At 50.0% G+C, this 24,153-nt stretch overlaps 1 protein-coding gene across 4 annotated transcripts in view; it reads left to right on the forward strand.

Annotated features, from left to right (window-relative positions):
• Window positions 1-24,153, forward strand: part of LOC137562977 (RING finger protein 24) — a 146,732-nt gene that overhangs the window by 33,811 nt on the left and 88,768 nt on the right. Inside the window, exon 2 of one of the 4 annotated variants that reach the window (XM_068274867.1) lies at window positions 5,302-5,421. The exons of 2 other annotated variants lie outside the window; for them this stretch is intronic. In XM_068274867.1, the coding sequence (XP_068130968.1) occupies window positions 5,405-5,421 (17 nt within the window). In that variant the 5' untranslated portion in view covers window positions 5,302-5,404. Of the gene's footprint in view, window positions 1-5,301; window positions 5,422-21,527; window positions 21,709-24,153 lie in introns of those variants that run through there. One more of the 4 variants, XM_068274892.1, reaches the window with a different exon arrangement.

Here is a 24,153-nt window from a genome sequence, read left to right on the forward strand (position 1 = left end):
CCACTTACCGACCGCGCATTCGGCAAAGTGGCAGCTGCAGGACCAGCGACGCACATCTGCGTCGCCGGCTGCAGGCTAATTAATCAGGAAACAGTCGCTCGCGGGAGCGGCTGCTTCCTGTCAATTCACAGCGGGGGGCTCCGTGAATAGCCTGCGGGCCGCCGATCGCGGCTCGCAGGCTAAATGTAAACACAAGCGGAAATAATCCGCTTTGTTTACATTTTTACAACGCTGCTATAGCAGCAGCGTTGTACTAGATCAGCGATCCCCGGCCAATCAGCTGCCGGGGATCGCTGTCACATGACAGGCAGGAGCCTGTTAGAGGCTGCACAGGACAGATCCGTTCCTGTGCAGCCTCCGATCTCCGGGGCAGGGAGGGAGGAGAGGGAGAGGGGGAATCCTGCGGTGGAGGGGGCTTTGAGGTGCCCCCCCTGCCAGCCACACGCAGGCAGGAGCGATCAGACCCCCCCAGCACATCATCCCCCTAGTGGGGAGAAAAGGGGGGCGATCTGGTCACTCTGCCTGCTATTTGATCTGTGCTGGGGGCTGTAGAGCCCACCCAGCACGGATCTTCTAAATCAGCGCTGGTCCATAAGGGGGGGGGTAAAGGCTGAGTCCTGAAGTGGTTGAAGATACAAATCCTGCAATGACTCAGCAGTGTGTATATTTCCTGCTTTCACAGAAGTGGACATAGGGTTAACATTCTGTGTTTACAAATTAGGTTCTTTGTCGAGGCAGCCAGCTGACACTGCTGAGAGATAAAATTACACTGCTCCCCCACTGCTGTTAGACGAGCAGCAGCGGGGCTGGATCCAGAGGGCAGCACGGGAGGATCCAGAGCACTGCGTGGGAGGATCCAGAGGGTAGTGGGGGAGGATCCAGATGGTAGTGGGGGAGGATCCAGAGGGCAGTGGAGTGGGGGATACAGAGGACAGCATGGGAGGATCCAGAGGGCAGTGGGGTGGGGGATACAGAGGACAGCAGAGGAGGATCCAGAGGGCAGTGGGGTGGGGGATACAGAGGACAGCGGAGGAGGATCCAGAGGGCAGTGGGGTGGGGGATACAGAGGACAGCGGAGGAGGATCCAGAAGGCAGCATGGGAGGATCCTGAGCACAGCGTGGGAGGATCTAGAGGCTTCTCTCTCCTTTTGTTTGATTTATTTATGTATTTTTTATATATTTTTATTTTATTATGCCTCTGGTTCTCTTTAACAGGAAACATTCTTTCCTTTTCCTGTCTCTCACAGTAGGCACCAGTTCTCCGCCATATGGAGCCATGATAGATGATGGAGCTTCTGTATGTGAATCTATAATAATACGATTAATAACAGTATATGGCTGTAGCACGCTTTAGTTCCACACAGTAATGGGATTATTATGTTCCCCATCAAAGTGAGCTTATTTGTCCCAGACTAGACATGACCTCCTTGTGATGGGTTGTGTTACGCACGTAAACTGTGGCATTGTTGTTCCAGCTGCTAACGTCACATGTGGAGGTCCGCTCTCTAAAATCACATGAAAAACCCACAGAGGCTGATGGCAATCAGTGAAATGCGTTGTGTGATGGCGTAGAGAGCAGGCCACACGCCCATCACTCAGATCTGCTTCTCCACAGTCTTCTTCAGAGAACATTAGCTTCTAACCATAGCTGGCCCCGCCCGGTCTGATTCCTGTCGCCATGTGCCCCAGTGTCTCTCACCTCCCCTCACCTCAGTCTTGTCTTACAGTACTGTAAGATTCTCAGTTTCCATAGGAAAAGAAGAACAACCATGAAAGGGTATCAAAAAAGGAATCTAATCCAAAATGCCCTCCTCAGTCTTCCCAGCACAACCTCTAAAAGTGGCCATACTCTGCTCAACTTCCAATTTGACAATTAATATTGAGTCGAATAAAAATAGTATGCTCAATTGATGATGCAACCAATTTCTGGTAGATTTTGTTCGCATGTATCGATTGGACATGCTGCAAGTGTCGGGCTGTCATGGTTGATCTAGTGCGCGACAATAATGGTGAGCAATATCGGGACGAGCGACGAACAGGACGAAACCCTTGTCGTTGTTCCCCCTAGTGTATAAATGTGCCCCCCCCCCCATGTGTACATCCATTATCTGTCCTATGTTCACCACCGCCACGTAGACACTACTGTAGCCAAATAGATCAACAGGACTGCCAGGCAACTGGTATTGTTTAAAAGGAAATACATATGGCAGCCTTCATATTCTTCTGACTTCAGTTGTCCTTTAAACCATCAACCAAAATGATCACTAATGACATTACTTGAGTGCGCCTATGCAGCTTAAGCCTTCGCTGTACGCAGAAGAGAACGATTGACTTTTGTGTGTGAGTAGGCAAATATCTAGCAGTCAAATAGGTTTTGAAGAATTTGGGAAGTTTCGGCAATCCGACAGGACACTGGCGGTATTATATTGCCATACTGGGGTTGGCGACATTGACCTAGCGGAAGACGTGTTCACACACAATGCTGACTCCCGCCACTAATCCCTCTGAAGAACACTTTCTTCTGTCTGCAGAACAGCTGACCGCAGAGATCAGGCATTTGCATTCGGTGACACAGCAATTTCCGGCACAATGTCAAAGATCTCGGGTTCTGTCAAGGTTGTATGATTTCCTTTCTTTCCTGCAGGTGAGGCTCCGGCCTGGCCTCAGATTATTATTCCTCTGGTGAACAATTACTTGTCCAATCTCTTCAAGGTTTGCCGATTACATTTCTGAGAATCAGCGCTATTCTTCCCAAGATGTTCAATTTATGACTTTTCTAAGTCTCTGTGACCTCCATACTTTGTTAAAATAAAGAATAATTATCAGGTGATGTATGGGCAGATTGACCAAGAGACAGATCTCTCTCTGATTGAATATGATTGGAGAGATCATTGGGCTGCCCATAAACCGCAGGCCGATTCTCGATCGATTTCACCATGGAATCTCTCAGGAAGCGGCCATGTGACGCCGCATCCTCCGCTTTGCCGCCGCCCGTGCTGTCCTTCCAATGTAAAATGAGTGACTTCACACACGCGTCCACGTTACCCCGGCAACCACGTGGGGCGTGTGTATGAAGATAGAGCCCGGAGCGTGTTTGTTGCTTGTCCTGATATCGCACGCCATCACCGCTGCGCACCAAATCAAGCATGTCTACCCCACATCTTGCAGCATGTGCGATCAACACATGCAACCAATTTCGGCCCAACATTGGTTGCATCGCCGATCGGGCATGCTCTTGGCGACACCGATTTTCATCTGATTCGATTATAATAATTGAATAGTCGATCGGCTGCCAAGTCTTTGATGCATGGCCACCTTAGCTGTAGGTGCTTGTCAGCTTATTACTTATATGATGGCTAAAGTACAGCGTCTATAGACATCCTCAGACCAAGGCTTCTCCAGTGCTCGCTGGTAGAGTCACCTCTAGGATAGAGGTTCCCAACCTGTGTGATGACTGTATATGGTGCCTATTAACAGAACAACATTTTCATTGGATGCAATCATTTGATTCGATTTGCAGGATCAAAAGTAATCGGAAGGTAATTATGAGTTGTTCGCACAAACCGCAAAATCATGGCTCTTCCTCTCTTCTGAAAGTTGGAATTTGCGATCGTATCTGATCAACTAAATTTTCTATTCCAATCGACCACAGAAACTTCATACAATTTTCTCCACTTACTGCGTGGTTTTCTGTACAATTTGATCGTAAAAATCGCAACTGAGGAAATGATTGTAGAACCCATGGCGCTGTCCCCCTAGGGTAAAATGTACTGCCCGGTGCCCTATGCAGTAGGCCTGAAAGATAAATCGAATTTAAACCGAAATTGCGATCACATCATTCTGCATGGGGGAAAGTTTGAAGAAGTGGTTTCAAACTTCCCCCAACTCCTGGCACGTGCGGCTCGCAGCAGCGTGGGCTTTACCTTCCATGCGAGTCCAACACTGTCTGTCCTCTATCGCCGGCTCTTGTGCACAGCATGCTTCCTGGTTCCTGTGTGTCACATGGCATACAGGAAGTATGCCGTGCATTAGAGGCTGCAGGAGTCGAAGAGGATAGACGGGCATCGCTGGACTCATGCTGGAAGGTATGTCCAGCACTGCCGCAGCTTTAGGGATAGAGGGGCCATAGAGAGAGACCCAGAGGGGGCCACAGAGAGAGACCCAGAGGGGGCCACAGAGAGAGACCCAGAGGGGGCCACAGAGAGAGACTCAGAGGGGGCCACAGAGAGAGACCCAGAGGGGGCCACAGAGAGAGACCCAGAGGGGGCCACAGAGAGAGACCCAGAGGGGGCCACAGAGAGAGACCCAGAGGGGGCCACAGAGAGAGACCCAGAGGGGGCCACAGAGAGAGACCCAGAGGGGGCCACAGAGAGGGACCCAGAGGGGGCCACAGAGAGGGACCCAGAGGGGGCCACAGAGAGGGACCCAGAGGGGGCCACAGAGAGGGACCCAGAGGGGGCCACAGAGAGGGACCCAGAGGGGGCCACAGAGAGGGACCCAGAGGGGGCCACAGAGAGGGACCCAGAGGGGGCCACAGAGAGGGACCCAGAGCACAAAGAGAGACTCCCATAGAGGCACAGAGAAAGACAATGAGGACACAGAGGGTGCACAAAGAGAGACAGGGAACAAACTGGCACAAAGGGGGAAAAATGCTTGATTTCAAGGAATTCGTGAATCGAAATCGCAATTTCGGACAGAAATCACTCAATTCAATATTCTCCTAAAATCGTTCAGTCCTACCATGCAGTATACTTTGCCTGTTGTGTCCGCCGCAAGCTCCATGCTCTGTCCTCAATCCACATACACGCGCCTCATCGGGTTGCCAGCGTATACATAGACATGTATGACATCACACAAGCGCCCACGTTATGCAGGCAACCACTTGGGGCACGTGTATGAGGGCGGAGCATGAAGCCAGCGGAGGACATTGACATGTAAAATATACTGCAAGGGGCACATTGGAGGGGGGTGGGGAGGGCAGCGTGGGGTGGGGGGGGCGGTGGATGGGGCGTCACAAGGCCGATTCCCCTGAGTTTTCATGCTAAAATCCATTGGGACTCAGTCTGCGGTGTACGGGCAGCTGACAGATCTCTCTCCAATCAGATTTGATCAGAGAGAGATCTGTCTCTTGGTCGATCTGCCCATCATCGCTAGATGAATTGGTCACCTCTAGTCTGCCATCTGCAGACCCACCCAGAGCGACCTCTACACGTACTGTAGCGGGAACAAGGCCTGCAGGGATTGTTAGACACGCCAACGTTCAGTGCATCTGTAAGTGCTTTTTTCTCTGTTCCCCGTCAGGCAACATTAAAGTGGATACGCAAATCTAACCTGACAGTAAGATGAAGGAATCCATCGTCCATCGTTGTGGATTGTGGTTCAACTAACCAAATTATCTTATCTAATGAAAATGACTCTAAGGTAAATTTAGCTATAATTAAGAACAAAAATGAGTATTTTCTGAGATCATGCCGTCTTTAGTGTGTGACTGTTGTTGACGTAGCTGTGGGAATGGAAGGTCACTGCAGGGGAATTTTAGGGGAAGTTTCCAATATTAAAGGACAACAGATGTGACGTGTGACATGATGACATAGACATGTGTATGTACAGTGCCTAGCGCACAAATATCTATGTATATATAACTACCTTTTTTTTTTTTTTTTTCCTTTTTTTTTTTTTCTTTCTCTGCCTGAAAGAGTTAAACGTCAGGTATGGAAGTGACAGTTCTGTCCAGGTCAGGCCCAGGTCAGACTATAGCATTACCCTCCACTGATAAGTAATTACAGCCATAAAATACTTTCCTGTCAGTATATGGCTTCCTGGAGCAGGGAACAGATAAAAAGGGTCAATAATTCATAGATTTGAGCCTTAGCATACTTCAGTAAAGGTGTCATTGAGCAGAGACAATGAAACAGTAAAAACGTAAAGCTAGATTACAATATAAAACTGTGGGATATTTAAAAATAGTCCTTTATAGGAGAAGAATAGATAGCATTGTTTTTCTCATCAGTTTATTTTCACCTCGGATGTGCTTTGAAGAAATATTCGACTTTCTATGAGAAAAACGCAATTTTTATCTCGGCTCTTTTTATTGCAGAGAACATAAACCGATGCGAGTATAAACCAAGGTTTTCCTTGAAACACCAGAAAAATTGTTTGACTTGTGTATAAACCTAGTGTAGAAACCCAGGCTGCTACTTTTACCATCCCCAACCCCATATTGCTTATCTGGTGTCTAATGGCCTCCTCCCTCCCCATACAGCATTTCCTGCTCAGACTCCGACTCCTTAGTCTAATACTTAAAGGGATACTGTAGGGGGGTCGGGGGAAAATGAGCTGAACTTACCCGGGGCTTCTAACGGTCCCCCGCAGACATCCTGTGTTGGCGCAGCCACTCACCGATGCTCCGGCCCCGCCTCCAGTTCACTTCTGGAATTTCTGACTTTAAAGTCAGAAAACCACTGCGCCTGCACGCCCGTGTCCTCGCTCCCGCTGATGTCACCAGGAGTGTACTGCGCAGACACAGACCATACTGGGCCTGCGCTGTGCGCTCTTGATGACATCAGCGGGAACGAGGACACGGCAACGCAGGCGCAATGGTTTTCAGACTTTAAAGTCTGAAATTCCAGAAGTGAACCGGAGGCGGGGCCGGAGCATCGGTGAGTGGCTGCGCCAAGACAGGATGTCTGCGGGGGACCGTTAGAAGCCCCGGGTAAGTTCAACTCATTTTCCCCTGACCCCCCTACAGTATCCCTTTAAAGTGATCCTTAAGTCTAACCAAAAAAATGAGATTTACTCACCTGGGGCTTCCCTCAGCCCCCGGCAGCCGATCGATGCCCTCGCAGCCCCGCTCAGATGCTCCTGCACCCTCCGGCGATCACTTCCGGTTTGGCCGCCACCGGCCTCCTGAGGCCGCAATAGCAGCATAGGGGGCGAAATTATGGCTGGGAACGCGGAGAATCACTCTCGTTCCCATGCCTGTCAGCCAGTGACGGCCAAACCGGAAGTGTTCGCCGGCGGGTGAAGGAGCATCTGAGCGGGGCTGCGAGGGCATCGATCGGCTGCAGGGGGCTGAGGGAAGCCCCAGGTGAGTAAATCTCATTTTTATGGTTAGACTTAAAAGAATACTTAACCACCTGAGCGGTCTGGACGAGCTCAGCTCGTCCAACACCGCCGGAGGCTGCCGCTCAGGCCCTGCTGGGCCGATTTACATCAAATAAAAAGCAGCACACGCAGCCGGCACTTTGCCAGCCGCGTGTGCTGCCTGATCGCCGCCGCTCTGCGGCGATCCGCCGCGAGCAGCGGCGAAAGAGGGTCCCCCCGGCCGCCTGAGTCCAGCGTAGCCGGAACAAAAAGTTCCGGCCAGCGCTAAGGGCTGGATCGGAGGCGGCTGACGTCGGCTGACGTCGATGACGTCACTCCGCTCGTCGCTATGGCGACGATATAAGCAAAACAAGGAAGGCCGCTCATTGCGGCCTTCCTTGTTTATTCTGGGCGCCGGAGGCGATCGGAAGATCGCCTCCGGAGCGCCCTCTAGTGGGCTTTCATGCAGCCAACTTTCAGTTGGCTGCATGAAATAGTTTTTTTTTTATTTAAAAAAAAACCCTCCCGCAGCCACCCTGGCGATTTAATCAGAACGCCAGGGTGGTTAAGTCAAAATAAAAAATGATTTTTACTCACCTGGGGCATCCCTCAGCCCCCTGAAGCTGTATGGTGCCCTCGCAGCCTGGCTCCGATACCCCTGTCCCCGCCAGCGGCTACTTCCGGGTTCAGCGACAGCCGCCGACAGGCTGGGAACGCGAGTGATTCCCAGCCGCTATATCACCCTCTATGTTGCTATAGCGTGTAACATATACGCTATAGCAGCATAGAGGGTGATTATAGCGGCTGGGAACGCGGAGAATCACTCGCGTTCCCAGCCTGTCGGCGGCTGTCGCCGAACCCGGAAGTAGCCGCCGGCGGGGACAGGGGGATCGGAGCCAGGCTGCGAGGGCACCATACAGCTTCAGTGGGCTGAGGGATGCCCCAGGTGAGTAAAAATCATTTTTTTATTTTGACTTAAGTATTCTTTTAAGGATCACTTTAACAGGGCTGTGGATTTTGTACAAAAATCATGCGACTCCGACTCCTCAGTTTCTGAAACTCCAACTCCGACTTCGGATGCCCAAAATTGCCCCGACTCCTCGACTCCAACTCTGACTCCACAGCCCTGGAAATTTGGCACACACATAGTACATTACCTGGAATAACATATAGGATACTATATGTTATTCCAGGTAATGTACTATGTGTGTGCCATAACCAAAAAGTGGGCGGAGACAAATTTCACTGCGAAAATGTAAACTGCAGCCATTCTTACACTGTTAATGGCAGGGTTCTCAAACTTTGCACAGTTGGTCACTGGGTGACTGGGATTAATATTCAGAATAGTGGGTGGAGCCTTCAAAAGCCAATCAAAACTCACCTATTGATTTTCAAGGGGAATATTTCATTGCTGCCATTCTTGCACTGTTAATGGCACAAGCCTCAAACCTGGTACAGCTGGTCATTGGGTAACTGGGGTTCAAATTCAGAAAAGAGGTGGAGCCACAAACAGCCAATCAGATTTTTTTTTTTATTGATTTCAATGCAAATTATTGATACCAAAGACCGCAAAGCTAAACAAACTTGGTCATTGAGCTATTGTGTGTTTGGGTTAGAAAAAGTGGGCGCAGCCAACACCAGCCAAATACATACCCGAGCAACTCCGGGTCATCAGTGGGCGGAGACTAATACAAATTTCACTGGGAAACTGTAAACTGCAGCCATTCTTACACTGTTAATGGTAGGGTTCTCAAACTTTGCATAGTTGGTCACTGGGTGACTGGGATTAATATTCAGAAAAGTGGGTGGAGCCTACAAAAGCCAATCAAAATTCACCTATTGATTTTCAAGGGGAATATTTAATAGCTCCCATTCTTGCACTGTTAATGGCACAAGCCTCAAACCTGGTACAGTTGGCCATTGAGTGACTGGGGTCGTAATTCAAAAAAGGGGGTGGAGACACAGCCAATCAGATTGGCATCAATAATTTGCATTGAAATGAAACAAAAGACCGCAAAGCTCACAAACTAGGTCATTGAGTAATTGTGTGTTAAGGTTGTTAAAAAGTGGGCGGAGCCAACACCAGCCAAATACATACCCCAAGCAATGTCGGGACATCAGCTAGTAGTTATACAAGAATAGCGGCCAACCAGCGCCGCTAGTAAGAAATGAACGTGATGACAACATGAGATCATCGAACACAAAAAGACAGTATAACAATTACACCACATCTCTTAAACATACCCCATATGTTATTCTATTAATCTTAACATAGCACCTATTTCCCACATGTCTGCCCCATGTGGGTCTGTGGCGGAGCAGTGCTTTTCAGCGCTGCTAGATTTGGGCGCAGCCGGCGCCTCCATAGACTACAATAGGAATCACTCCTATTGCAGCGCTCAGTGAGTAACGTCTGGTCCGTCAGAAGACGGAGCCGAGGTTGCTTAAAAAAACACAGTAATTCGGCCTCCAGCAATCGCTGGAAGCCGAATTATTTAATTCACCCACTATCCATGTCGGCCTGGAGGGGGAATAGTAATTAAAACGGCCCGGACTTGTGCAGAAGCAGGATCAGCCATATACCAGCTGTATCCTGCGCCCAAGTCTACCGGCGCCGATTTCAAATGTACTCTCTGTAGTCACTCCCGTGCTTTCCTCCAAGAACACAGAGGAAAGCTATTCCAACTGGGGACTGTGGTGCCCAATGGAATCAATCGCCCCGGCCCTCAAAACTCAACCTAATTTACAGGTAGAGTGCAAAATATCAACATAGGTATCTATCAGGTATATATATAGAGAGTTGCAAAAAGGATACGGAAAGGAAAAACAAAGAGTAAATGAGAAGAAGACGAGGAGGAAGAGAAAAGAATATGGAAGGGAGAAGGAGATAGAAAGAAGTAAAGCACCCTTCCTAGCCAAGGGCCGACGGGGCCCAAAAACATCCATACAAGAGGAGTTTAAAAGGTATTTTTGACCTTTCGTTGAACTGTACATTTGGGCAACTCCTCTTAGCTGAACGAGGAGCTGGCCATGTGTCATAGGTCTTGCTACAAACCTCGTGGCATTGTGCCTGTATGAATTACTCGCAGTGATTTCTTCATAACCCGATATCTGTGCGGCATAACTGCCCTCGAGTCCCAACCTGCGTCTCTGTCCCAACCTCTGGAGCCGGCGGCATTGGAAAGGAGCCACAAAACAGCCCTGATATCAAAGGTAGACACAAAAGGAGCCCATGTTACTTGCTTTCCACACTTTGACTAAACCATTGACCGGCAGCCAGCTGGCGCACTCCTGTATCTCTTCCTGTTTTAGGAACGGAGTTTCATTTGCATATACTTTACATGTAAAGAGGTGTGGCAATAGGGGTTGCATCGGAATGCATGCAGCTATTAACCCCCAAATTGACCCTTACATACTTAAATCTAAAATAAAGACACAAACATCAAATTGGTAGTTTAATGGCTGTAGGCAACTTTTATTTGGGGGTAAAATTCAATTGTTTTCTCAAAGAGAAGGGGTTTTATTGAAATAACTCAAAAGCCATGAACTTTAAACTTCAAAATATAAATACTGGTAAATACTGAAGCTCAGCCACTGGACTCAAGCAAATGTAAATGGGTAAAAATAGTCCACCCATAATAATGAGCGACTATAAAACCCAGGTAATTCTTGCCTACGACTAAATAAGGAGGGTGGGTTGGTGTCACAGCTCTGACAGACAGTGCAGGATTGTGAGCGGGAAGAGCTTTCTGAGGACTTGTTCACCTCATAAATCGCAATCGCTGACGCAAGCATTTTGCTATTTTTGTGGGTGATTTTTTTTTTTTTATTTATTTATTTATTTATTTATTTATTTATTTATTTTTTGCGCCTCCCGGTGCTTACCTGCATGTTAGTGATTTTTAGTAAAGCCCCTTTCCAAGCGCTTTTGCAGAGCGATTCTTTTTTTTTTTTAACTTCCTTACGTCAGACAGGAAGTGAACTCTTTTTAAGCCGGAAAAGAATGAATACAATGTATTTATTCTAAAAAGCTCTTGGGAAATCACTATAGGTTTTGCGATTTCCCTATACCTGCCATTATAGGTAAATCGCCCAAAAAATGGAACAGGCAGCACTTTAGTGAGCGGATTGGAATCGAACCATTCATAGGGCGCTTTTAGGGCGTTTTTAAAAAATCACTGGCGCTTAAAAAAAAACAAAATTGCCCCTAGTGTGAAGAAGAACTGACAGGACCTTTTATATTGCAAGCCCGCCCATTCTGATTGGGCCAGGAGCCAGGTGTCAAATGACCAGCTAGCCAATCGGGGACCAGCAGGGATACTCCAGCATAACGACAGGGGTGTGAGGTAAATCTAAGCCGGCCTTCATCCTGCAAAATAAAACAGAGAGAGCCAGCAGAGTAGCAAAATCTGACACACACACAAAGCACATTCGTGTGGTAAAGCTGCAGCACTCCCACGGGGACTATCACTCCATGTTCAAGTATACCAGCACTCAGTTTTTGCCAGAAATCGCGCTCTTTTATTGAGCCATTATAGCCACAAGGTAGCCGACAATTGTTTCAGGGAGTTTACTATAATATAGTCAATACTATTTATAGTCAATCCGTGTGGTTGTTTTTTTTTTGTAACACACCAGAACGTAGTTCATTATGTCTTTTTTTTTTTTCCCACAATGCACTTTACAATGCACTGATTTGCACTGAAGGGACTGACTTTTTTTCTCAGCAGTAGCGGAGGTCTCCTTTAAAGGATGCTTGATAGTAAACTGATGTTGGTGCCGGTTGGCGAACGTCCCATCAGTTGTGGGAGGATGGAGATCAGTGCAGGATGCAAGCGTCACATCAGTTGTGGGAGGATGCTGGAGATCAGTGCAGGATGTGAGCGTCACATCAGTTGCTGGGAGGATGCTGGAGATCAGTGCAGGATGCAAGCGTCACATCAGTTGTGGGAGGATGCTGGAGATCAGTGCAGGATGCGAGCGTCACATCAGTTGTGGGAGGATGCTGGAGATCAGTGCAGGATGTGAGCGTCACATCAGTTGTGGGAGGATGTGAAGATCAGTGCAGGATGCGAGCGTCACATCAGTTGCTGGGAGGATGGTGGAGATCAGTGCAGGATGCGAGCGTCACATCAGTTGCTGGGAGGATGGTGGAGATCAGTGCAGGATGCAAGCGTCACATCAGTTGTGGGAGGATGCTGGAGATCAGTGCAGGATGCAAGCGTCACATCAGTTGTGGGAGGATGCTGGAGATCAGTGCAGGATGTGAGCGTCACATCAGTTGTGGGAGGATGTGAAGATCAGTGCAGGATGCGAGCGTCACATCAGTTGCTGGGAGGATGGTGGAGATCAGTGCAGGATGCGAGCGTCACATCAGTTGTGGGAGGATGCTGGAGATCAGTGCAGGATGTGAGCGTCACATCAGTTGCTGGGAGGATGCTGGAGATCAGTGCAGGATGCAAGCGTCACATCAGTTGTGGGAGGATGCTGGAGATCAGTGCAGGATGTGAGCGTCACATCAGTTGTGGGAGGATGCTGGAGATCAGTGCAGGATGTGAGCGTCACATCAGTTGCTGGGAGGATGTTGGAGATCAGTGCAGGATGCGAGCGTCACATCAGTTGCTGGGAGGATGCTGGAGATCAGTGCAGGATGCGAGCGTCACATGAGTTGTGGGAGGATGCTGGAGATCAGTGCAGGATGCGAGCGTCACATCAGTTGTGGGAGGATGGAGATCAGTGCAGGATGCGAGCGTCACATTAGTTGTGAGAGGATGCTGGAGATCAGTGCAGGATGCGAGCGTCACATCAATTGTGGGAGGATGCTGGAGATCAGTGCAGGATGCAAGCGTCACATCAGTTGTGGGAGGATGCTGGAGATCAGTGCAGGATGTGAGCGTCACATTAGTTGTGAGAGGATGCTGGAGATCAGTGCAGGATGCGAGCGTCACATCAGTTGCTGGGAGGATGCTGGAGGTCAGTGCAGGATGCGAGCGTCACATTAGTTGTGGGAGGATGCTGGAGATCAGTGCAGGATGCCAGCGTCACATCAGTTGCTGGGAGGATGGTGGAGATCAGTGCAGGATGTGAGCGTCACATCAGTTGTGGGAGGATGGTGGAGATCAGTGCAGGATGCGAGCGTCACATCAGTTGCTGGGAGGATGCTGTAGATCAGTGCAGGATGCGAGCGTCACATCAGTTGTGGGAGGATGCTGGAGATCAGTGCAGGATGTGAGCATCACATCAGTTGCTGGGAGGATGGTGGAGATCAGTGCAGGATGCGAGCGTCACATCAGTTGTGGGAGGATGCTGTAGATCAGTGCAGGATGCGAGCGTCACATCAGTTGTGGGAGGATGCTGGAGATCAGTGCAGGATGCGAGCGTCACATCAGTTGTGGGAGGATGCTGGAGATCAGTGCAGGATGCGAGCGTCGCATCAGTTGCTGGGAGGATGCTGGAGATCAGTGCAGGATGTGAGCGTCACATCAGTTGCTGGGAGGATGCTGGAGATCAGTACAGGATGCGAGCGTCACATCAGCTGCTGGGAGGATGCTGGAGATCAGTGCAGGATGTGAGCGTCACATCAGTTGCTGGGAGGATGCTGGAGATCAGTGCAGGATGCGAGCGTCACATCAGCTGTTGGGAGGATGGTGGAGATCAGTGCAGGATGCGAGCGTCACATCAGTTGCTGGGAGGATGGTGGAGATCAGTGCAGGATGTGAGCGTCACATCAGTTGTGGGAGGATGCTGGAGATCAGTGCAGGATGTGAGCGTCACATCAGTTGCTGGGAGGATGCTGGAGATCAGTGCAGGATGTGAGCGTCACATCAGCTGCTGGGAGGATGGTGGAGATCAGTGCAGGATGCGAGCGTCACATCAGTTGCTGGGAGGATAATGGAGATCAGTGCAGGATGTGAGCGTCACATCAGTTGCTGGGAGGATGCTGGAGATCAGTGCAGGATGTGAGCGTCACATCAGCTGCTGGGAGGATGGTGGAGATCAGTGCAGGATGCGAGCGTCACATCAGTTGCTGGGAGGATGGTGGAGATCAGTGCAGGATGCTGGAGATCAGTGCAGGATGCGAGCGTCACATCAGTTGTGGGAGGATAATGGAGATCAGTGCAGGATGTGAGCGTCACATCAGTTGCTGGGAGGATGCTGGAGATCAGTGCAGGATGCGAGTGTCACATCAGTTGTGGGAAGATGGTGGAGATCAGTACAGGATGCGAGCGTTCCATCAGTTGCTGGGAGGATGCTGGAGATCAGTGCAGGATGCGAGCGTCACATCAGTTGCTGGGAGGATGGTGGAGATCAGTGCAGGATGCGAGCGTCACATCAGTTGCTGGGAGGATGGTGGAGATCAGTGCAGGATGCGAGCGTCACATCAGTTGCTGGGAGGATGGTGGAGATCAGTGCAGGATGCTGGAGATCAGTGCAGGATGCGAGCGTCACATCAGTTGTGGGAGGATGCTGGAGATCAGTGCAGGATGCGAGCGTCACATCAGTTGTGGGAGGATGGTGGAGATCAGTGCAGAATGCGAGCGTCACATCAGTTGTGGGAAGATGGTGGAGATCAGTACAGGATGCGAGCGTCCCATAAGTTGTGGGAGGATGCTGGAGATCAGTGCAAGATGCGAGCGTCACATCAGTTGTGGGAGGATGTGAAGATCAGTGCAGGATGCGAGCGTCACATCAGTTGCTGGGAGGATGGTGGAGATCAGTGCAGGATGCGAGCGTCACATCAGTTGCTGGGAGGATGCTGGAGATCAGTGCAGGATGCGAGCGTCACATCAGTTGTGGGAGGATAGTGGAGATCAGTGCAGGATGCGAGCGTCACATCAGTTGCTGGGAGGATGGTGGAGATCAGTGCAGGATGCAAGCGTCACATCAGTTGTGGGAGGATGCTGGAGATCAGTGCAGGATGCGAGCGTCACATCAGCTGCTGGGAGGATGGTGGAGATCAGTGCAGGATGCGAGCGTCACATCAGCTGCTGAGAGGATGCTGGAGATCAGTGCAGGATGTGAGTGTCACATCAGTTGCTGGGAGGATGGTGGAGATCAGTGCAGGATGCGAGCGTCACATCAGCTGCTGGGAGGATGCTGGAGATCAGTGCAGGATGTGAGCGTCACATTAGTTATGGAAGGATGGTGGAGATCAGTGCAGGATGCAAGCGTCACATCAGTTGCTGGGAGGATGCTGGAGATCAGTGCAGGATGCGAGCGTCACATCAGTTGCTGGGAGGATGCTGGAGATCAGTGTAGGATGCGAGCGTCACATCAGTTGTGGGAGGATGCTGGAGATCAGTGCAGGATGCGAGCGTCACATCAGTTGCTGGGAGAATGGTGGAGATCAGTGCAGGATGCGAGCGTCACATCAGTTGCTGGGAGGATGCTGGAGATCAGTGCAGGATGTGAGCGTCACATCAGTTGCTGGGAGGATGCTGGAGATCAGTGCAGGATGTGAGCGTCACATCAGTTGTGGGAGGATGCTGGAGATCAGTGCAGGATGCGAGCGTCACATCAGTTGCTAGGAGGATGCTGGAGATCAGTGCAGGATGCGAGCGTCACATCAGTTGCTGGGAGGATGCTGGAGATCAGTGCAGGATGCGAGCGTCACATCAGTTGCTGGGAGAATGGTGGGGATCAGTGCAGGATGCAAGCGTCACATCAGTTGTGGGAGGATGGTGGAGATCAGTGCAGGATGCAAGCGTCACATCAGTTGTGGGAGGATGGTGGAGATCAGTGCAGGATGCGAGCGTCACATCAGTTGCTGGGAGAATGGTGGAGATCAGTGCAGGATGCGAGCGTCACATCAGTTGTGGGAGGATGCTGGAGATCAGTGCAGGATGCGAGCGTCACATCAGTTGCTAGGAGGATGGTGGCGATCAGTGCAGGATGCGAGCGTCACATCAGTTGTGGGAGGATGCTGGAGATCAGTGCAGGATGCGAGCGTCCCATCAGTTGTGGGAGGATGCTGGAGATCAGTGCAGGATGCGAGCGTCACATCAGTTGCTGGGAGGATGCTGGAGATCAGTGCAGGATGCGAGCGTCACATCAGTTGTGGGAGGATGGTGGAGATCAGTGCAGGATGCGAGCGTCACATCATTTGCTGGGAGGATGCTGGAGATCAGTGCAGGATGCGAGCGTCACATCAGTTGCTGGGAGGGTGCTGGAGATCAGTGCAGGATGCGAGCGTCCCATCAGTTGTGGGAGGATGCTGGAGATCAGTGCAGGATGCGAGCGTCACATCAGTTGCTGGGAGGATTCTGGAGATCAGTGCAGGTTGCGAGCGTCACATCAGTTGTGGGAGGATGCTGGAGATCAGTGCAGGATGCGAGCGTCACATCAGTTGCTGGGAGGATGATGGAGATCAGTGCAGGATGCGAGCGTCACATCAGTTGTGGGAGGATGGTGGAGATCAGTGCAGGATGCGAGCGTCACATCAGTTGTGGGAGGATGCTGGAGATCAGTGCAGGATGCAAGCGTCACATCAGTTGTGGGAGGATGCTGGAGGTCAGTGCAGGATGCGAGCGTCACATCAGTTGTGGGAGGATGGTGGAGATCAGTGCAGGATGCGAGCGTCACATCAGTTGTGGGAGGATGGTGGAGATCAGAGCAGGATGCGAGCGTCACATCAGTTGCTGGGAGGATGCTGGAGATCAGTGCAGGATGTGAGCGTCACATCAGTTGCTGGGAGGATGCTGGAGATCAGTGCAGGATGCGAGCGTCACATCAGTTGTGGGAGGATGGTGGAGATCAGTGCAGGATGCGAGCGTCACATCAGTTGCTGGGAGGATGCTGGAGATCAGTGCAGGATGCAAGCGTCACATCAGTTGTGGGAGGATGCTGGAGATCAGTGCAGGATGCGAGCGTCACATCAGTTGTGGGAGGATGCTGGAGATCAGTGCAGGATGCGGGCGTCACATCAGTTGTGGGAGGATGCTGGAGATCAGTGCAGGATGCAAGCGTCACATCAGTTGTGGGAGGATGCTGGAGATCAGTGCAGAATGCGAGCGTCACATCAGTTGTGGGATAATACTGGAGATCAGTGCAGGATGCAAGCGTCACATCAGTTGTGGGAGGATGCTGGAGATCAGTGCAGGATGCGAGCGTCACATCAGTTGTGGGATAATACTGGAGATCAGTGCAGGATGCGAGCGTCACATCAGTTGTGGGAGGATGCTGGAGATCAGTGCAGGATGCAAGCGTCACATCAGTTGTGGGAGGATGCTGGAGGTCAGTGCAGGATGCGAGCGTCACATCAGTTGTGGGAGGATGGTGGAGATCAGTGCAGGATGCGAGCGTCACATCAGTTGTGGGAGGATGGTGGAGATCAGAGCAGGATGCGAGCGTCACATCAGTTGCTGGGAGGATGCTGGAGATCAGTGCAGGATGTGAGCGTCACATCAGTTGCTGGGAGGATGCTGGAGATCAGTGCAGGATGCGAGCGTCACATTAGTTGCTGGGAGGATGCTGGAGGTCAGTGCAGGATGCGAGCGTCACATCAGTTGTGGGAGGATGGTGGAGATCAGTGCAGGATGCGAGCGTCACATCAGTTGCTGGGAGGATGCTGGAGATCAGTGCAGGATGCAAGCGTCACATCAGTTGTGGGAGGATGCTGGAGATCAGTGCAGGATGCGAGCGTCACATCAGTTGTGGGAGGATGCTGGAGATCAGTGCAGGATGCGGGCGTCACATCAGTTGTGGGAGGATGCTGGAGATCAGTGCAGGATGCAAGCGTCACATCAGTTGTGGGAGGATGCTGGAGATCAGTGCAGGATGCGAGCGTCACATCAGTTGTGGGATAATACTGGAGATCAGTGCAGGATGCAAGCGTCACATCAGTTGTGGGAGGATGCTGGAGATCAGTGCAGGATGCGAGCGTCACATCAGTTGTGGGATAATACTGGAGATCAGTGCAGGATGCGAGCGTCACATCAGTTGTGGGAGGATGCTGGAGATCAGTGCAGGATGCGTGGGAGAGGCGGCGTGCTTCAGCCAGGCACTGGGTGACCTTGCTCAGTAACAGCTGTTAGATTATGTGCAGTGCGCTGCCTGGCTGGTCACCTGACACAGCTGCAGCAGCGGAGAGCCTGTACTATCAGCACGGCTGCATGCACTACAATCAGGACATTGTTCGCTGATGGTGCGACCTTTCACCCAGACAATGACACACTTATGTAAGCGAGAGATTGCTGCAACTCATTCTGTCTTATGATGTCCAAGGCACTGCAGTGTTTTTTTGGGGTGGGGGGTTCTTTAAAGACTAATTGATCATTTGTCATCACATCCCTTTTTAAAAGTGCCATTTGTTTCCTAATTCCACATGCCTCTTGCAGGCTAACTGCGAAACGCACAATTTTCATGTGGCGGCGTCTATGGCTAGAAGTATTAGAGGCCGAGGATTAGCAGGACAGCCAGGCAATGTGCATTGTTTAAAAGGGTATAAATATGGCAGCCTCCACATTGCTCACACTTCATGCTCCCTTTAAAGCAGCCTGAACTCAGAACTCCCTCTCTGCTCTAAAAGATAAGCAGCAGCATAATAACCTTTAAAGAAAAAACATTTCTTTGTTACAGCTTACAGAACTCCTGCAATAAATCTGCAGTGTGTCTACTTCCTGGTTTCATGAAAGCAGACGAAGGGTTAACATCCCATGTTTACATACTTGCTGTTTCTGCTGAGACTACCGAATTTCTGTGCTGACACAGCTGAGAGCTCAGATTACACTTGTGATTACTTACGGATGAGTGGGGATGAGGCAGGCCTTTCTCTCTCAAAATACACAGGGTGCGTTTCTCTCTGGTTTCCTTGGTTTTCCTTGTGTTTTGTGCAAGAGTTGATAAAGAGTTGAGCTCTGATAAAGGGTTTTGTACTACATACAGCGTTACAAAACCATATTGAGTGGCCACTTCATTCCATTACGAGGGGCTTTTGGATGACTTGTAGGTTGCATGGTAGGTAATTAGACAAAGACAAGACAAATAACATTTATATCGCGCTTTTCTCCTGGCGGACTCAAAGCACCAGAGCTGCAGCCACTAGGACACGCTCTATAGGCAGTAGCAGTGTTAGGGAGACTTGCCTAAGGTCTCCTACTGAATAGGTGCTGGCTTACTGAACAGGCAGAGCCGAGATTCAAACCCTGGTCTCCTGCGTCAGAGGCAGAGCCCTCTGACGCAGGAGTGACACTCAGTCAGCTATTTTTTTTCTGAGGAATCCTGAATAGTTATTGCCTCATTATTGTATATTATTCGGATAGCATTTCATCATGGAGGAAGCTGATCTGCTCTCACTGAGGCGGATAAATGGAACAGTGGAGGAAAGTTTGCTGTGTTATTGTATGTTTACACTGTCCAGAAATAGCTGTGGCGAGTTCTCTGTATAAACAAGGCCAGCGGAAAGCCAAGTATTCCTGAGGGGGGATAAAAACCCGCACACAGTGACCGCTGCCAGGGGGCAAGCATCCCCCTCACTGCTGTACACTGTGGCTCTGGGAATAAGTAAGATGGAGTCACTGTGGCCTGTCCTGCATGCTCTCCTGAGGTATCACTGTGAAGTCACACGCCTAATGATTTAAAGAGGAACTGCAGTGAAAACGGCATCATGAACAAAATTGCTTACTGTATGTTCTCGCGGATAAGCCTAATTTTTACAGCACAAAAAATGTGCTGAAAAGTTACCCCTTCGGCTTATATGCGAATCAGTGGAGCAGAACGGATGGTGGTGCAGGTTTTATTACTGGCAGAGGAGTGTAAGGATCGTGTACTAGTAATCCTGCTCTTGCCAGCTGGCTCTCTGCTGTGTCTGTGCCCCCCATCCCCTGCTACATGGTGTGCAGAGTGCGCTGCTCAGGACTACCTGTGACCCCTGGCTTGTGGAGCAGAGCGTGTCAGCAATGTGTCAGCTGTTCTTACTTCGACTCAGACTCCTTAGTCTAATACTTACCAGGGCTGTGGATTTTATACACAAATCCTCCGACACGGACTCCTCAGTTTATGAAATCTCTGACTCCGGGTACCCAAAATTGCTCCAACTCTGACTCCACAGCCCTGAATTCTGCAGCCCAATTGCTTCCCAAATGTTAATGTACCCCCCCCCCCCCCCCCAACTCCAGTGCTGTGTAAACTCACCTGCTTCAGCTGCACTCGCAATATCACACGCAATTACTGCCACACCTCCGATCGACTACATCAGACCTAGTTTTATTCCAGCTTTGCTTGATCAATGCATTCAGCTGATTTTGGCCCGAAATTGGTCGAATCGTGGATCTGGCATGCTTGTTGCAGCACCTATTTTCATCTGATAAAATGATCTTATCGGATGGTCGATCGGGCTGCAAAATTGCTAGATACAGTATATGGCCAGCTGTACTCTTACCTGGTTCTAATCCTAGCCAGGGCACTATCTGCACGGGAATCTCTGCGGCTTTCCTCCGGGCATTACGGTTTCCTCCCACGTTCTAAAAAAGTATAAATAGGTTAATTGGCTTCCCCCTTAATTGGCCCAGAGACTATTATACATAGACGTATGGCTATGGTATTAGATTGTGAGCTCCTCTGAGGGACAGTTAAGTGACAGGACAATATACTCTGTGCAGCGCTGCGAAAAATGTCGATGCTATATAAATGCAAAATAATAATCCGCCCCAGAAACCTTCCAGCAGCGAGGGGGTTAAACTCGAAGCGGCTTGCCTCATCTGCTTGCTTCGTGTTACTACTGCCAGTCACGAGGACTTGAACGATTGTCCAGATGAAGCTGGACAGGTTCCAGACCTATGTTTAGCCACAGGCAGCGATAGGCAATTAACGTATCAAGATGACTGCAGGACTACCAAGAAGGCTGTCAGTACCGGTGTGCGGATCTGTCTGTCCTCCTCTGTCTCGCTAGTCGCTGTACTACAGAGCATCTTTGGCTGAATAATGATCTTTATTCTCTCAGAAGGAGGGTCACTTTTTATGACGGTACTTATTGCTGTATAACGGCTCACTAATGACATCTGCTCCCCACCTAACAGACCTCCGCTACCCCCAGCTGCCACCAGCGATGGCCGGGAGCCATGATGTCAGCAGACTGTGTTTGGCACACATGTCTGTGCTCTTAATTGGTCATTCACTCGGAGCACTGGGGACCCCTCTCATCTGATCCGGTGACAGAATGAAAACAGCCAGCGAGTACTCCGATCAGCCAAAACATCACAGCCAGCTGCCTAATGTCGTGCTAATTCGCAGGTGGCACTAGCGCAGCGCCGACCCGTCAAGGCGTCGACTCCACAGGACCTCTAGAGGTGTCATGTGGCCTCAGGTACCAGGATGTCAGCACCTCATCTTTTATAGCAAATCTGAAGTGACTGAAAAATCAGTACTCCCCTATGTAGAGGGGAGTCTCTGGATCCCAAAATGGGTGCCATGGCAACCTGGTGCACTTTAAACACCTGCCAGGGCTGCCTCTGCGTTCATCCCCATCCTTTGTGTTTTGCCACGAGGTAATGTAACCGTACATTGATGTACAAAGTGGCTGCATTACCCGACGGTTAACCATTAGTCCCGGCAGCCATGGTTGAAGTTGGGTTGGACATCAGAGGAATTGGGGCGGAGCAAATGATCAGTGCACCTTGGTCTGGATAGGTAAGGAAATGTTTGTCCAATTTATGGGGGTCACTTACAATGTGGAGTGGGTGCTGAGGTGATGCTGCATAATGAAAGGGGGTGATACTAACTGCAGCCCCCATGTGGGGAAATGTCTATGTGCTCTACAAGATTGGCGTCAATTCACCAGAGAGGATTTACTAAGAGAAAAAAGGTAGGTAGTTTATCTCATGAGGTATTTTAACACTCTGGAGTCAATTCACCAGTGTGAGAGGACAGAGAGAAAAGTGTTCGATAGCAGGGGATAATGAAGAGATATGCATGAGGAAAGTGTGAGAAAGCAGAGAGTTAGGTAATAGGTATTAATGATTTACATGGGATACTTTTCCTCTCTGTAAGCCTGAAAGTGAAGCATTGTGGGTAGGAGGCGGAGTTTTACCACTACCTGACCAGAGTATTCCCGCCTTTTACTGCCGGATCATATCATAAATCATATCCCGAGTGAGTCTGAATTTCTTCACCACCTCTGTCTCAGTAAAATTATCAAGAACTGTTCTCTCATGAAAAATACGAGGGGCGATTAAACAGACCCTCCTCCTGCGCCTTCGTCTCCTCATAATAGAAGCAAGCTCTAAGGCCTAGTGCACACCAGTGCGGTTCGGCTGCATTTTGCGATCCGCTTGCGGCTGCGGATACGCTTGGGTAATGTATTTCAATGGGCTGGTGCACACCAGAGCGGGAGGCGTTTTGCAGAAACGCATACTCCCGGGCTGCTGCAGATTTTGGATTGCGGAGGCCTTTCTGCCTCAATGTTAAGTATAGGAAAAACGCAAACCGTTCTGAAAAACGGCACTTCAGAGCGGTTTGCCAGGCGGTTTTTGTTACAGTAGCTGTTCAGTAACAGCTTTACTGTAACAATACATGAAATCTACTACACCAAAAACGCTTCACAAAACCGCAAAATGCTAGCTGAAACGCTACAGAAAAATAAGAAAAAGCGTTTCAAAATCTGCTAGCATTTTGCGGATCTGCTAGCGGGTTTTGGTGTGCTCCAGGCCTAACAAAGTAAGCTCAAAAGGCTCCATCTTCCACAGCAGCAGCTGCTGTGTGAAAACCATGATATCTCCAGGTTCATTCAGGGGATAAAGAGATGAAAAAATAATGAATGGCCACACCCCCTTTCTTCCCTGGTGAATTGTGATTTGGAGAAAAACTAACTAACTATCACTTATTTATCTCATACTTATCTCACATTTATCTCTTGAATTTCTCTCTGTCGATATTTTCCCCTATACTTCTGGAGAATTGCTATTTGGAGATATGACAGGAGGTAAATTACCTCCCAAGAGATAAATAGGTTGGTAACCTCTGGTGAATTGACGCCATTGTCTCTTTATCCTTGTCATGTTCATCCAGGGGGTGCATAATAGGGGCAATGCTGCCTCACTGACTAACTGGAGTGTTGGATGCTGCATAATGGAGGGATGCTGCCTAAAGGAGGGTCACTGATTAGTTGGAGGGATGTGGTTGATATCTGATGGAGATTTAGTGACCATTTAGAGGGGGTAATGCTGCCTTATGTAGGAGTCGCTGGTTATTTGGAAAAAAGATGGGGGGGGGGGGGCTGAGTTGGTAAGTCATTGAGTACTTGGAGGTGGGACGCTGCCTAATAAGCATCACTTATTTGGATACTTGGAGGGTGCTGCCTAATAAAGGTCATGACGGCGTTCCGGTAGTTGTTTTTGCAGGGGGATGCTTTGCACAAAATGTCACAGCCGTCAAGGGCGCCGTCACCCAAAGAAGTTTGACTGCCATAGTGCCTTCCCGGGTCTTCTCTCCATGCCCTCGGTCCACCGCTGTCCCCCATTGAAATTTTACATCTCCGGGATTCCTTGTAAGCCTTCGGAAGCATTCGCACCATCCAGAGCCCGGACTCACACGTGCGCAGTGTGGACCCACTCATCTTAGGAAGTGCTCGGGGGCACAACGACTTCAAAAACTTTCAAGAGGACTCCTGAGGGCGTACTCAAACAGTTGGTTGAATAACTTCAATGGGGGGACAGCAGTGGACTGAGGGCACAGAGATAAGACCGGGAAGGCACTATGGGATCCCGAACCTTCCCACTCCATAAGTGATTATCTGACTTTTCTTTTCACAGTCGCTTCAGTATTAATTTAACCTTTTGGGGACCGCCTGTATTAGATCCTACGCCACACTTGTGGCTGTTCTAGCCTGATGCGCCGTTTCCGCTCCCGACGCAATCGTGTGCACCCGAGAGGAGAGATTAAGCTGTCATATGACAGCTGACCTCCCCCCCCCCCAGTGATCAGCAGCCATTGCGTATGGCTTCTGATCACGTGATCACTATTGGCAGCTGCGGTGGTAGGGGGTGGGGTAGAAGAGGATCCACTCATCTCCCTGACATTCCCACGACTATCGACGCTCCCACTGCTCTGGACGGCATCCCCGCTCTCTCTGACATC

Source organism: Hyperolius riggenbachi, chromosome 1, assembly GCF_040937935.1.
Source record: "Hyperolius riggenbachi isolate aHypRig1 chromosome 1, aHypRig1.pri, whole genome shotgun sequence".
NCBI lineage: Eukaryota > Metazoa > Chordata > Amphibia > Anura > Hyperoliidae > Hyperolius > Hyperolius riggenbachi.